The sequence below is a fragment of the Vigna angularis genome, chromosome 1, assembly GCF_016808095.1.
Source record: "Vigna angularis cultivar LongXiaoDou No.4 chromosome 1, ASM1680809v1, whole genome shotgun sequence".
Taxonomy (NCBI): domain Eukaryota; kingdom Viridiplantae; phylum Streptophyta; class Magnoliopsida; order Fabales; family Fabaceae; genus Vigna; species Vigna angularis.
In genome coordinates, this window is record NC_068970.1 from 19,006,009 (window position 1) to 19,021,626 (window position 15,618).

General features: G+C 28.9%; 2 protein-coding genes across 2 annotated transcripts; both read left to right on the top strand.

Annotated features, from left to right (window-relative positions):
- Nucleotides 1–6,680: 6,680 nt before the first annotated feature.
- Nucleotides 6,681–10,013, top strand: LOC108323514 (triacylglycerol lipase OBL1). The gene is made up of 5 exons (XM_017555993.2): nucleotides 6,681–7,044; nucleotides 8,000–8,187; nucleotides 8,429–8,462; nucleotides 8,884–9,500; nucleotides 9,601–10,013. The coding sequence occupies exons 1-5, from the start codon at nucleotides 6,723–6,725 to the stop codon at nucleotides 9,853–9,855; spliced, it is 1,416 nt and encodes a 471-aa protein (XP_017411482.1). The 5' UTR covers nucleotides 6,681–6,722; the 3' UTR covers nucleotides 9,856–10,013.
- A 3,132-nt stretch (nucleotides 10,014–13,145) lies between these two features.
- On the top strand, nucleotides 13,146–15,455 carry LOC108323510 (triacylglycerol lipase OBL1). Its single transcript, XM_017555988.2, has 4 exons — nucleotides 13,146–13,226; nucleotides 13,833–13,866; nucleotides 14,404–15,029; nucleotides 15,183–15,455. Exons 1-4 carry the CDS (start codon nucleotides 13,161–13,163, stop codon nucleotides 15,429–15,431), a joined length of 975 nt encoding a protein of 324 aa, XP_017411477.2. The 5' UTR covers nucleotides 13,146–13,160; the 3' UTR covers nucleotides 15,432–15,455.
- The last annotated feature ends 163 nt before the right edge of the window (nucleotides 15,456–15,618 follow it).

Below are 15,618 nucleotides of genomic sequence, written 5' to 3' on the forward strand. Positions count from 1 at the left end.
ATAAAAATTATTTGGATTAAGAGAAGTAAAAAGAGAATTCATATAAATGTAGAAAGAAAATCCAATATTATATTTACAAATAGTAACCGATATTGGACATTATATATTCAACTATAAAATTGGAAAAAAAATTGTTGTTATAGAGTTGGATACCACTTATCTTGTGTTAGATGTTACTTTCCAATCATGTTCCATATTTGATGTTACTTGGATCATGCTTAGCCTCACCTCAACATAGATGTATACTTTTTGTTTTTTCTTGTTTTTGTATGCATACCTAATGTAGAATAGTTGGCATTGGACATGTTTTTGTTAACACGACGCTTTTAACTTGTTTTTCCTCTTTTTGAGAGAATTTTACATTCTTCACATGATTTTAGACTTTTGGATTGCTACTATTTCCTTGAAGATCTCCATTCTTCTTCTTGTACTCTTCATGACAATGGAGTTAGATGTAACCAATTGATTTTTCATGTAATTTGTATTGATTATATATGTTGATATTTTATTTCTATGTTTAATTCTTATTAGATTGATTGACCCTAACTTAATATTTGATTCATTAGGAATTGAAAGAAAACATACAATAATACTTGCATGTAATTGTCTTAAATCCTTATGGTGAACAAATGTTTTCTTATTAGGTTCACAAAGATTATTCTTAATTAGGAAACATATGTTCATCCTATATTAAGATGTTAGGGATTAAATTTATCAAGTTTCTTTTAGCATTAATGGTTTTTTTGTTTCTTGTGATAGAAACACATGACGCTTGAATTCCTGAAGAAAATACCATAATCAATATAAAATAATGTGAAGAACGAAAATAGTATCTCTTTTGTTACTTTTCCTACAAAGTAAAGAAAAGTTTCAAAAATTAATAGGTTATGTTATTGTAAATAAATATAATAAAATATTAAATTATAATCTATATAATAATAAATAATTAAAATAAGTAATATTATAATAATAAATAATTTTAGTTTAATATTTTATGAAATAAATTAATAACATATTTAATTAATAAAATTTATTATATATTTTTATATTAATATGTAATATATAATTACTAAATATTTATAAATATATATTATTTTTATTATAATAAAATGAATAATTAAAATAAGCATGTTAAAATAATAAATAAAATAAAATAAAATAAATTTGTTTGTTTAAAATTTTATGATTTAGTTTAAAATATTTTTATTGTGAAATATATATTTTTTTATTATTATTTTAATAATTTTTTTTAATTTAAATTTCATTTCAAATTTAATTTATATTTTTGAAATTTTTATTTTTTATATTAAATTTAAGAGACTGTGTAATATTGATTTTTTTTTACTTGAATAAACTATTCACTTACACTAAAGAATGGGAACTATGTACCCTTTACGTTTTTCTTACTAAATTTATAGTCTATTTTGCCAATGTTATTAAAGAAAATATAACATCTTTTACATCAAATTTTTTATTCATTATTAAATACTCACTACTACTAAATATTAATATAAATTTATTCTAGGAAATTCTTTTAAGAATACTCAAATTTACATAATGGAAAACCAACAATTAAATAATGGTAAAATAATCAGTGATTAAGTAATAGAAAAATGATTATATATATATTTTAATCTAATAAACTAATTATATATTAAAATAAATAAATAATTATAAATAGAGCTTCAAATAAAATAAAAAAAATAGATGAATCATATCTAATATATATTTTAACTGTTAAAGTAGTCTGTGAAGCGTTAAAGTTAATCTGAGCCAAGTATTTGATGGTACCGTAGTACGGATATATGCAATTAATTATTACACATATGTTAAGTTTGATTTGGTTGTAATTAGCTAAATCCAAAATGATGTAGACAGAAAAGTCAAATAGTATTTAGGCATAAATTAAGAATGTTTTTGGTAAGAAAAACAGAGTAGCTTTTAACTATTATATATGATTATGTTCTGTTGTCTTTTTGCAGCAGCTAAACCCAAACACATGCTACTCCTTCAGCTGCTGTTGTTTAAATTCAGAAGAGAAGTAGGTTGCCTCCTGCAGCAAGGTCGAATTATTTATGTGTTCATGTCTGAAGGATCATGCTTCTTCAATAACATTGCTTTTTAATCTTCACCATTATCATTCAAATACACAAAAATAAAATAAAATATTAGGAAGAGATATGGACAAAGCACATCTACAGGGATTTGGGGCCATGTGAGATATTCCACTACGGTCCCGACACGCCAATTAAGATCACATTTTTAATTCCTTATTTATTACGAATAAAGACTAAAGAAGCATATAGACAATAATCATCTATATGCATTATCTTTACGCATTCTTTGGTGCATTGTATTCTTCTTTCCCAACTTCTTCTTCTTTCTTATCATTCCAATATCAATTTATATAATATCCATTTTCTATATCTCTACCCCAACCACCCACCATTTCATTTTTCTAGAAAAACTATTATTTAAAACAGACCCACATCCCTCCCTATTAAAAAATTCATCCAAAATTCCATACAATTGTTTGAAAGCCCAACAACCAAATTCAATTTTTCAACTTGAGAAATACTAGCTATCAAAAGCCCAAGATTGTTGTTTGCTTTTAGACTTCGCTATTAATACTCTTCTACATCGAGTTTACATGAAATTCTATATTTGTCGTGTTTATGACATAATAGAAAAAAAAGAGTTATCGTTAAATATACCATGGAGTGTTATATTTAAAGTTAAAATAGTAAGTGTTATTGACAGATTTCAGAAAATAGATTTCACTATGATTTAATGTGATTTTACTCTTATTTTTCAGTATTTAGAAAACTTTCATGCAGTGCTTTGGTTTATTAGAGATAGATGGTATAAATGTTTGAATCTTTTGAGAAGGCAATAGATTAGGCTGAATATAGGTTTTCTTAATTGGAGCATGGGTTTTGCGTGGCCCATTGTTTATTTCTACTATTTTTCTTTCTTTATTTGTAGATGATTGTTGGGATTCTATTATTCCATAATATACCTTGCACGAAGCAATTTCATAAAAGAAATCGTCTACATCACACGTTAATTATAATCATAATTGATATATCAATTATAAATTGACAATAATGACTGTATAATTTGTAGATTAATTAAAATAATAATTGAATTCAATAATATAAAAATTTACTTATTATGATTGTGATTAGAATCAGAAAATGAAGTTTTCAATCAAAAAACAGATTAACGAATAAAAAAATATAATAAAAATAGAGGAGAGCCTTCCACCACACTACAACCAATATTTAAAATAGGTATAGCTTTGAATAGTCTTATTCTGTAATTTCTTACGTAGTTTGTAGTTTTTTTATTTATTTATAATAATTAGATTATTCTGGGTTAGAATAAGGATGCTCCAAGACGACTTCGTGGTAGAGAAGTCTACCGTCCACATTTAGGATAAGAATGACGCAACACTAAAATACAAATTCTTTTTAACTTTGTATAGTTTATTTAGTTTTTGTAAGAATGTTGCTTGCTTTAGTGGAGTTTTTCTAAGAGATCTCTCATCCTTTTGCTTTCTTATAATATCAACAAAAGTTTGAAGAGATTTTTCAACTTAGCCATCCATATATCAACATTCTATCTTATAATTATTTCATTTTATATCATATTTGTTTTTATCGGATATTGCTTGTTTCCTCCCATTTCTGGCATATTATTTTTATTCTTGTTAAGAATAAACTGACTAAACTTTGTCACAAGATAAACAAGACTAAATCCAACAAGTCTTCAAAGGCTTTTAATTTAAGTGCATTTGTTTTAAAGTGATATGCAATATCTTCATGTTATATTCCCTGAAGTTTTGTTTACCCAACTGTTTCTTTGAAATAAGGTTTTTCAAGAGTATACACATCTTAAACTTTTCATTCTTAACAAACCTCTTGCAAATTTTTGCAAGGAACTTCTTATCCGTGTTTATGTTTTCAGTACCGAAATATTTTTGTAATGGATTTTCTCATAATTTGATTTCTCCACTTCCATTTTCCTCTTATTTTCATGAGTTTTTCTTGATTAATAATTTTATCTTTTATGTAGACATGAAAATGTTTAAATTTTGAACATTTAATAATTCACATTATCATATTTTTATTATGTTTATTTCTTATTTTTATTGATATTTTTATTTATTATTTTTTAGATAATTAAGATTTTATTTAATAATTTGATAAAAATAAATATTTGGTTTACAATAAAAATTAATATTATCGACAGTAAGAATTCGTCGATAATGTGTAGAATCTGTCAATAAATTAGAATTATCAACAGTCAAAAGTTTGTCGATAAAGTTGTTGTTGGTAGATTCGTTAGTAAATATCGGGATCTAGTTCATCTTTTTTCTTTGCTCTTCTTCTTCCGTTTTGTTTCTTAATTTTTATTTTTATTTTTACCAATACGTAAGATTGAATACATAAAAGGCAATGATAAACTTTGGTGTTGGCAAAACTTAGAGCAAAACATGTGGTGATAATGTGCGGTGGTGGCATTCTGTGGTGGTGATAGTGTGCAGTGGTGATAGTGCGTGATGGTGGCAATGTACAGTTGCATCGTTTTCGTGAAAGACTTATTCCTAAAAAATTAGGGCTTGTTAAATAGTGATGTGAATGCTATGGTAGGAATTAGTGGAATGTTGCTTAGCGTTTTCACATTGAATTTAATCAAGAAAATCAACTCCCATGAAGTCTTTACCATATATTTCATTTAATCAATTTCAATCTTTTCTAGAAATTCTATTTATTTTATTCACAAATCAATAATTTTCATTTGGTTTCAAAGTTTTTTTTTTAACTAATCCATAAATAATCATAATTTTCTAAACTAATCCCTAAATATATATATATATATATATATATATATATATATATTTAAACGAGGTCCGTAGGCAATCAACATAAAAGTCCTACACTAGTGTAAAAAAGGCCTTTAACGTCACTCTTTAGACGTCTGACCCTTAAATATCCAACGTAAAAAATGACCGGTGACATTTTTCGTAAATAAAACAACTATTTAAACGTCAGCTATGAGGGGGCCCGACTTCTAAAGCCATTTAGACGTCTGTTGTGGGGGAACTGACGTCGATAGACGTCTGTTATGGCGGGAACCGACTTCTAAATCCTCAGTCCAAAAATCTAAAAAGTCACTTTTTGACTCCATTTAGACGTCTGATCCCGTCACTCCGACTGCTAAAGCCATTTAGATGTTTGTTGTAGGTGGAACCGACGTCTATAGACGTCTGTTATGGTGGAAACCGACTTCTAAATCCTCAACCTAAAAATCTAAAAAGTCACTTTTTGACTCAATTTAGACGTCTGATCCCGCAACTCCGACTTTTAAAGCCATTTAGACATCTGTTGTAGGGGAAATCGACGTCTATAGACGTATGTTATGGCGGGAACAAACTTCTATAACCCAAAATAACAGACGTCTAAAGCTTTTTCTACACTAGTGCTAGCAAGTAGTGAAGAGGCACATGACAATTTTGAATGATCTAATTAATTGGATTTTTACCTTAATGAACAATGGCGATAATGAATATGATATTAATTGTTAAAATCAAACTTAAACTTAGACCTTTGATGAAAAACAATCATCTATACAAACTCTCAATCTATCATTTTAATAAGTAAAAGTAGAAGCATAAATAACAAGAGACCACAATTGTTTGACTTTTAAAATAAAAATATAAAAACCCTCTCTCTATTTGGTACTGAATGGGATGTCAAAGGTATAAAAAGATATAGTATAATTTGAGAACTTGACCAATTTATTGACAAAATAAAATTGTCCTTTTTATTTCTATTTATCCATTATAAAATATAATTATTTTCTAATTATGATATATTAAAGATCACATCCCAATGTTCGATTAAGAATCCAGCCGTCACTAATTTTCCTTCCACCACTAATTGATTCCTCATGCCTTGTGTACTTTTGTGTATTAACATGAATGTTTTATTTTTCCGGTCCAAATTTTGCCCAATTTACTTTCAAGTTCAACACCATTCTCAACACAGAAATCTAACAAAGCCAAATCTTTGTCCTTTTGGTTTAATTTCCTGGAAAGAAATACTTCCAGCAACCTCTCTCCTCTATCTCACATAAATCAACCTTACCATATAGTTAATGAGGAAACGAAATAATTGATAAAACGCTCCTTGTTATTCATTTGAAATTTGCCAACTTTCTCTGCTGTATTGTTGGAGCTCTTCCCCAGTATGATGACTTCTATCATAGCTTCCCATGTTGAGAGAGAGAGATAGGTCTAACAAGATGATATATTTTTTCACCATAGTATGCTTCATATTGTTCATCACCCTATTCAACAACACACAGTACTATGGGTTCTCTAATGCCAGTAGACAATGATAATTTCGTCTTCATGTTCATGTTAGCCGTTGACCCATTATCCGTTTGATGGCTCTTCTATTCCTCGTTAGACTTTAAGAAAAAGGGAAGAAAGTTCTAACATCAAGATTTTTAAAACCCCATGTGATTCAATATAATCACTTTTTATTTCAAAGAACCATTCTTCACGTTCTACTACTACCATTATTAATTATTTATTTCTTTTACTGCGAAACTTCCCTTGGTTCTATATAAATAAGAAAGGGCTTGTTAGAAAAGAACATAGCTAACACAAAAACTCAATCCTTGAACTATTGCTCCTTATTGCTTCCCACGCCATGGAAACCAATTACAACTGCAACAAGGGCTTCGCGGACAGTTACATGTTGTTGAAGCCCGAGAAAGCAGGTTACTTTGATCTTCTCCATATCTTAACTTTCAGAAACATATCGCAAAGGAAGTTTGTGGAAAGCCATGCAGCGGATGATTTCAATGAAACTTTGGGTCATCGATGGCTCATATTTATTTCTATTTTGGCTCAGAAGCTTTTGCAGCTTGTGGCTAAACCATTGTCACTCTTTGGAGCTGGCGTTGAGCTTTTTATCAACTTCATTGCACTCAATGGCGGCGTATTCAGGCTTCTTCCTAACTTTATCAAAGGTTAGTCCTTCTTCCTAACCTCTCTGTTAACATGTTATAAAATTGGTAAGAAAATTCCAACCTCTAAACAATTTTATATAAACATGAATTTAACTTAAATGATTTCGATTTAAAATAAACAAATGAACTCTCATAATTGATTTTTAACCTGAAATCAAATATACTTATAAACATTCAAATTTCGACACGAGATTTTCATAGCATACTTGGTGTTGGGATAACCATTGCTTTGTTTTAAGAAACAAATTAACACTTTTAAAACTTGATTTGACCCTCGATTATTGAGATGTATCGCTTTTAAGAGATAAAAAAAAAAATAATCAAGCAATGTAGCCAAAGTGAAGAATCAGAGCAAGCAGAATTAATTCCATCGAAGTTAGAATCTAGGGGTCCTCCAGCTTTGCACTATTCTGAGTCAACGGGTGAATGAATCCTAGTTAGAAAAAAAAATCTTTCCATATATATAAATCTAGCAAAAATAAAATTAAAAAAAAAGTCAAGCTAAATATCTCTATATGTTTTTTAAGGTCGTAATTATATTAGGATTCTAGTTTGACCGGTCAAATCAAGTAGGCAGAGCTTAATAGTCTCTACGTTTTCAAGCTTAGTTTTTTAGGAGACCTGTTTAACTTTTATTTCAGGTTCTTCGGATTCTTCATTAAATTGGACCAGGTCTAAGTTGGCTGTTCTAACAACTATAGTTATATTTTCACTCATTTTATAAACAAAATATTTAAAATAAATTATAAAATATAAAAAAGTGATAGTATGATTATTTTATGGAAAAACCAAATTATGAATGTAATGCAGCAGAAAAAAAAATAAGAAAAAGCGCGCAGGTATTGTGAGAGATAAAATCTCATAAGTTTGATGAGCTTTTTGCTCGTGGAAATATGATTATGCCATTTAATGTGTGTATATATTGTAAATAAAGAATATATATTTATATAAGCAGGTGCATTGGTCTTTCCCGATCCTAAATCAGAAAAGTATTTGTCTTTAATCGGAAATTTGGATGTGCGAGTAAAGTTGGATGCTACGCCTGGAGATTTTAAGTACTATCCTGCACTTTCTATGATGGCTTCCAAAGCATCTTACGAGAACGAAGCTTTCCTTAAAACTACTGTGGAAGATAAATGGAAGGTAAAATAATTATTTTGTTCATGTGTAAATGGTTAAAATGATTTTGTTTTAATATTTATGATTTAATAAGCAGTTTTTCAATGAAAAAAAAAATTCCTTTGCTGAGTTTTACCAAAATCAGCTAAACAAAATTGACCCTAACAGAATCGTAAATGCTAAATTGTTGCCTCCTGATCCATTTATCCTCAAAGTTCATTTTGACGTATCTCTAATTAATTATTTTCTGATTTGAATTTAACAGATGGAATTTGTGGGACTTTACAACTGCATGAATGGTAAGAATTCAAACCATATCCTACACTTTCAAATTAAATTCTAACATATTATAGCCAAAATTCTAGAATTTGAATAGTATTTTATAATGTTTAAGTTTAAAAATATCATAAATTACATCATAATATAAGATTTTTTATGTGATTTTTTTAAAATTAGTTTTTTAGAATAAGATCTAGATTTCAATATAATTTATATATATATATATATATATATATATATATATATATATATATATTTATCTATTAATATTTTCTATACACAGCTTAACATCTCTAATATCCATTTTTTTAAAATTTTATTATTAGTTATGGCTGATAAAAATAAAAGAAAAAGAACAATTAATTTAGCATGGTTAGAATAAAACATTGATCCTTTTAACGTTTAGAATGTTTAGGTAATGTTTTTGACTTGCACTGGCAGAGTATCAAGGAAAGACGACAACTCAAGTGTTAATTGTTTTGGATAAGCATGAAGATCAGCAGACATATGTTGTAGCTTTCAGAGGAACGGAGCCGTTCGATGCTGATGCATGGTGCACTGATCTGGACATCTCCTGGTACGGAATTCCCGGCGTTGGAAGAATACATGGTGGGTTTATGAAAGCCTTAGGGCTACAGAAAAACGTTGGGTGGACAAAGGAAGTTGGAGAACGAGACGAGAGTCTTCCTCCCTTAGCCTACTACCTCATCAGAGACATTCTAAGAAAAGCTTTGAGCGAAAACGAGAAAGCAAAGTTCATAGTGACAGGGCACAGTTTGGGAGGAGCACTCTCAATACTGTTTGGGACGATCTTGTGTTTGCACCAAGAGACATTGCTGTTGGAGAGGTTGGAAGGGATCTACACCTTCGGGCAACCAAGGGTTGGAGATGAAGTGTATGCAAAGTATATGAAACGAAAATTAAAGGAACATTGTGTCAGGTATTTTAGGTTTGTCTACTGCAACGACCTTGTTCCGAGGTTGCCCTACGATGATCAGGAAATGATGTTCAAGCACTTTGGGACATGTCTTTTCTTTAACAGGCGCTATGAACTTGAGGTATATGATAGTTATAATTGTTATTTAATTACAAAATAAATAATGAATCTAATAGTTTAGTAATTGTTGAGAGTGTATTTATATTTGTATTTGAATGCAGGTTCTTGAAGAACAACCGAATAAGAACTACTTCTCACCGTGGTGCGTTATACCTATGATGTTGAACGCAATCTTGGAGCTGGTAAGGAGTTTCGTTATTGTGTACCAAAGTGGACCTTATTACAGAGAAGGATGGATTCTGTTTGGTTTCAGGACTATAGGGATAGTAATACCTGGTCTACCTGCTCATTGTCCCCAAGATTACATTAATTCCACTCTTCTAGGAACCATTGAAAAGCACTTCAAACTAGAGTGATGAGTGAGCATCAAGATGCATCAGTTCATGTTTTATAAGTCCAATCTGAATCCAAACAAAAGGTTTCAATCCGGATTATAGGTTAACTTACTACAGTTCTTTCAATTGTAAATTCCATTATATTTGGTTAATATATAACAATGCTAAGTTTATTTATATGTGTAACTGTCAAGTTAGATTTAATAGCAATTTAACTTCACACTATACATATCAATTGATATGTTATATGATAAATATCAGCATAAAAGTCTATTTTTAACTTATAAAACTACGTAGCATCTATGTAATATTATACCAATTCACAAATTACAAACTAAAGAAAAAATATGGATAAAACATAGAAGAATTCATTATTTATATAAAATTAGTTACATTTGTATATAATTTACTCTCCGCAAATTATAAAATGGCGTTTGGGTAGGGAATAAATAATGTCATCTTCAATGCGTTGAAGGAATTGCTTTTTTCTACTGATTTTAACAAAAAGACTATGGAGTTCTTATTTAAAAGAATTGGGTAATGATATCTTGACATAAGACACCCAATTTTGTATTAAAATTTAATGTTATTTTATTATTTCAAAGTTGGCACATCTTGTTGGAAATAGAGAAGTATTGGATTTTGGACTTATACTATGGTTGTTCAGACTTTGAGGTGTCAAAAGATAATTTATGGAAGAGGTTAGATGGCACGTTTTTTTTTGTCTTTCTGTGAATAGTAAACAACAAATCTTTACACATCTTTTCACATTGTTCGTTGTCTTGGTTTTCACATCTTTGTTATTAAATTAATAATATTAATTATTAAAAAATTTCATTTAAATCACTTTAATTATTAAATTCATAGGTCTATAATATATATATATATTAATATTCATCCAATAAATACTATTATATATTTTGATGTATCCGAATAATAATAATAATAATAATAATAATTATATTCATGGTCTAGAACAACAGTTTAGGTTTGCGTTGTTAGGAAAAAACGTAAGGCTTTTTTATTGTAACAAATTTTAAATTATAAAAAATGACTTTATTAAAGCGCATATTATATGAAATAATATACTGTTATCAAATATTTCTTTATAAAACTAAATTTAAGCGCTTATAGTAATTGAGACTTGATGTTCCTAACAATTTCTAGTTGCACATTTAAAAAGATTTCGTTATCTAGTAATCCATGTTACATTTCAAGCTTATTAGATACGTCAAACTTGTTCGGTTTTTTTAATTGTTGGAAGAAGGCAGTCTCATGAATCTATCAAGATTCTAAATCAATTACGACACTCAATCCGATGGTTGGCATTACAAATTTACTAAAAACATAGGTATTTTGTGCTTTCCTTCTCCGAGTTACAAGAATCTAATCAACCACTATGAACAAAAGTGGTCTACAAGGAACACATGAGTTGTCAAATGACTCCAAAAGGTTGCAAAGATTTTATGAAGATAAATTATCAATGAAACGTTTATCATGAACTAAAAGACTTATTGATTAAACGAAATAAGATTATTAATGTGATCATTTGGGTGTTAAATGAATGAATTCTATACATTTTAAATCAAATTCCAATAGATGGATTAAAAGTAATATCCTAGTTTTGATTTATTAAAATACGAATCGAATTTAAGTTAATATCCCGAGATATACATCAACTAGGTTAAAAAGTAAAATTACCTTCTAGTCACCTCACATTCATAAATAAATAAATAATTTCCTACCTAATTACATCAGCACACACGATGCATTAATATAACATCAACTGTATTCCGGGAAAAATAATTAAAAAGACTTTCCATTCTAAAATAAAGATTACATATATTTTTAGTTTTTAAATTTTAAAATTCGTATCTTTTCAATTTTTTTTATATTTTAGTTTCCTAAACTTTAAAAATAAATAAATAAAATATTTTCTAACATTGTTTTTTATAAATGATATTTTAGACTAACATATTAATAAAATAAATCATTTAATCATCATTTTCAAATATCTTCTGACACATAATTTTTTTAACATATTTAGCTTAAAAAAATATTTATTTATTTTTAAAGTTTGAAAATTAAAAATATATTTAATTTATTATTTATATTTATTAGTTTGTTATTCATTGGGTGCAATGTTTGTTCATCTTGTTCCTGTACGTATAAACAAACGTGGCGAAAGTTGAAGTCATGAGACAATCGAAGGCATCCGAAAATTCTCTTTTCTTCTCCCTTCCAGTTATTCTCTCGTTAGTCATGAGTGGTCCTTTTTCCCGTACAAAATGTTTGCTCTTGAAACCAGATAAGATGAGTTTCTTTCAACTCTGTCTGGTCTTGTTTGGGAGAGATTTACAACAAAAGATGTTTGTGCACTGCGTTGAGTTCATTGTAGAGCCAAGGTTCTACCCAAAGTGGCGTATATTTTCATCGCTATTAGCACAAAAGCTACTGCATTCCATGGCTAATATCTTAAAATGTTTTGGAGATATCATTGAGTCTCTTCTGAACCCTCAGGCTTCTTGCCACAACAATGTCCTCATGCTGATATTCAACTGTATCCGAGGTCTGTTATCTTCCTCCTTGTGTGCTGAACTTAATTATGTCTTGATATTCTCATGAGGAACAGTACCACCAAAATCTAACACATTTGATATATGTAGTTGAATTCTTCGTAATGTTGTAAGAAGTATGATTACTATTTTATATGAATGGAAAAACTTTATTTCAGAAAAGACTCACTTTAACTATTTTCTGTACCTTGAAAAAAATCAGTATCGGACTCTGTTGATATAAATTAATTCATTTTTTTAGTTTTAAGTATACTTTTAGTGTATTTCTTAGATTTAAAGAAAATAATTTGTGTCCTTAAAATTGAGAAATGTGTTTTTAATATTTAATTAATAAATTTAAGAAAATAAAAATGATATGTTTTTAAATGTAAGTATTTTAAACAATAAAAATTTTAGGGATTAAAAACTACGTATACCTTTTTTTAAAAAAGAAAATTAAAGGTTAATTTTTCTTTTAACCTTTGGGCAACTAATATTTCACACCAACTTAAAAAAACTTGAAATATAATTAAGATTTCATGGTAATTATAATTTGTGAAGTCATTAACAAAAGAGATTTGAATTTGAATGGGAGTAATGAAGTTTATAGTTTGTGTATTTTATCCTTTGTTACGGACAGGTAAGGAGGTAGTGAATAAAGAGTCTACAAATTATGTGTCAATAATTGGTCATTTGGACAAGCGAGTAGAGTTGTTAGACAGTAGCGTCAAAATTGAAGACCCCGACAGGTACAATGCTGTTTTGTCTGTCATGGCATCTAAAGTATCGTACGAGAATAAAGCTTTCGTTCATGATATTGTGGTAGATCACTGGAAGGTATACATAAAATAACATTTCATCATCTTTCTTTTGTAATAAACATTTTAGTTAGTGTATTTTTGAATGCATGGAAAGGGACTAAAATGAAATGGAAAATTGAATAAAATAGAATGTAATAATCTAATGAAATGAACTTTTATTTTTGTCTTTTCGATAGATAAACAAGGCACTTCGTAGAAAATTAAGATACGCACAGAAATAGGTTTCATTAGTTTCTATTATTTTTGTTATGTCATTCATTCTCATTTTATTTATCCAATAATCAGATACTCTAATCTTGTGTTTAATTTCCTGCTATCTCATCCTTTTCTACCGCTTTTAAGCACTGTAATATTGTGGTTTCTCTCACTTTTTTAATAACGGGCTTTAAATGATACACAAAATTTAAATAATTACGAATCTAAATAATCGTTTACAAATTATTAACCGTAATAGAAGCTAAGCAAACATACTTAGTACTTTGCCAAGAAAGCAGAAAATTTTTACGATGTACATGTAACATAAAATTCTCAGTTTCTTAGTATTGCCAGAAAGATATTAAGCTAATTGAATTAGAGAGTATCTCAATCTTAAACTCATGCTAATTTTTTGGCTCTCACGTAGATGGAGCTGGTTGAATGTCGTGACTACTGGAATGGTATATAATTTATATTTGGTTTAAGAAAATGTTTTGCTTTTCATTTTTATTTTTAATTGCAGATTGTATTTTGTTTTCATTTTTTTTCTTTGAATTTCAATTTTTTTATAGGTAAGGTAGAAACATCAAGAGGTAAACTTATTTTTTATTATTTTTGTACAACTTTATTGAAAACAGAAATAATAAAGTAAAAATAATATAAAATTTTTAATTATATAAAAAACAAGAAATAAGCATTTTCCTAAGCTAACTAATTCAACCCTAAAAAAATATATCCATGCATCCCATTAGTTGTACAAAACATTCTAAATATTAAAAGAGGGACTAGCAATGAACTTCTTAACTTCTTAATTAATTAATTCTTTTATACATGAACTTTTTCATTAGTCTAAAATTTATTAAAAATTACAACTTTTGATGACCATCATGTCTTGTTTAATTTTATTCTTTTTTCATTTTCAATTAACTTGAAAAACGTGTGAATATGTTGTCAGCTTCTGAAAGACCGATAATTTGGTTGTGGTCGAAATTTTGCAGATTGTCAAGAAAAAGCAACAACGCAGGGTTTTATCATGTTAGAAAAAAGTGAAGAGCAGCATAGATACATGGTGGCTTTCAGAGGAACCGAACTCTTTGATGCTGATGCATGGTCCACTGATGTCGACATTTCATGGTTTGAGATTCCTGGTGTAGGAAGAATCCACTCTGGTTTCATGAAAGCATTAGGGTTACCATTGGACTTGAACAAAGAAGAGTTGATATGGCCTAAGGAAATCGAAACCGATGAGAACCGTCCACGTGCTTATTACTCCATAAGGGATTTACTGAAGAAGCATTTGAAGGGAAATGATAAAGCAAAGTTTAGTTTGACGGGTCATAGTCTTGGTGGAGCCCTTGCAATTCTCTTTCCGGCAACGCTGATGCTGCATGACGAAACATTTCTGTTGGAAAGACTTGAAGGGGTGTACACGTTTGGACAACCTAGAGTTGGAAATAAAACATTTGCAAGTTACATGGATAAAAACTTGAAACATTATAGCATCAAGTATTTCAGGTTTGTTTACTGCAACGATGTTGTTCCTAGGTTGCCCTTCGATGATGGCATCCTCAAATTCGAGCACTTTGGATCATGTCTGTATTATGACAGGAGCTATAACGGCAAGGTATATATATATATATATATATATATATATATATATATAGGTGATTGTGATCAACTTCTATTTTTGTCCAATAGAGATGTTTTATGTTAAATAGATATAAGTTGATAATTGTCGAGTACAGAAAGTGATTTGTTGTCGACAAAATTAATGTAGAAAGTGCAAGAGGAGCCGAACAAAAATTACTTCTCGTGGAAGGCTATGATACCGATGAAGGTTAATGCTTTGTGGGAACTTGTAAGGAGCTTCACTATTGTGTATAAATATGGAGATGAGTACGAAGAAGGATGGCTTCTAAGATTTGTTAGGCTTTTAGGCTTACTACTTCCTGCAGGCATACCGGCCCATGGTACTCAGGATTACGTTAATATTACCCGCCTGGGAATTCCCTCACATTTGGATTGATTCATCTCAACTATCAAGAGTACAGTCATGATTAATATGTAGACTTGTGTTTTTTTCTCTAAGAATTTAAGAATGGAATACTTTTCCTTTTTAACATGCTGCATACATAACAATAGACTCTGAAAATCATATTGATTGATTAAATATGATGTAAAAATATACTTGCCAAAATAAGTCGGCATTTATT

Coding starts and splice junctions, on each gene's coding strand:
- LOC108323514 (XM_017555993.2), top strand. CDS start 6,723: ATGGAAACCAATTACAACTGCAACAAGGGCTTCGCGGACAGTTACATG. Junction 8,188..8,428: donor CTGTGGAAGATAAATGGAAG/GTAAAATAATTA, acceptor TGAATTTAACAG/ATGGAATTTGTGGGACTTTA. Junction 8,463..8,883: donor ACTTTACAACTGCATGAATG/GTAAGAATTCAA, acceptor TTGCACTGGCAG/AGTATCAAGGAAAGACGACA.
- LOC108323510 (XM_017555988.2), top strand. CDS start 13,161: ATGGCATCTAAAGTATCGTACGAGAATAAAGCTTTCGTTCATGATATT. Junction 13,867..14,403: donor ATGTCGTGACTACTGGAATG/GTATATAATTTA, acceptor GAAATTTTGCAG/ATTGTCAAGAAAAAGCAACA. Junction 15,030..15,182: donor ACAGGAGCTATAACGGCAAG/GTATATATATAT, acceptor AAATTAATGTAG/AAAGTGCAAGAGGAGCCGAA.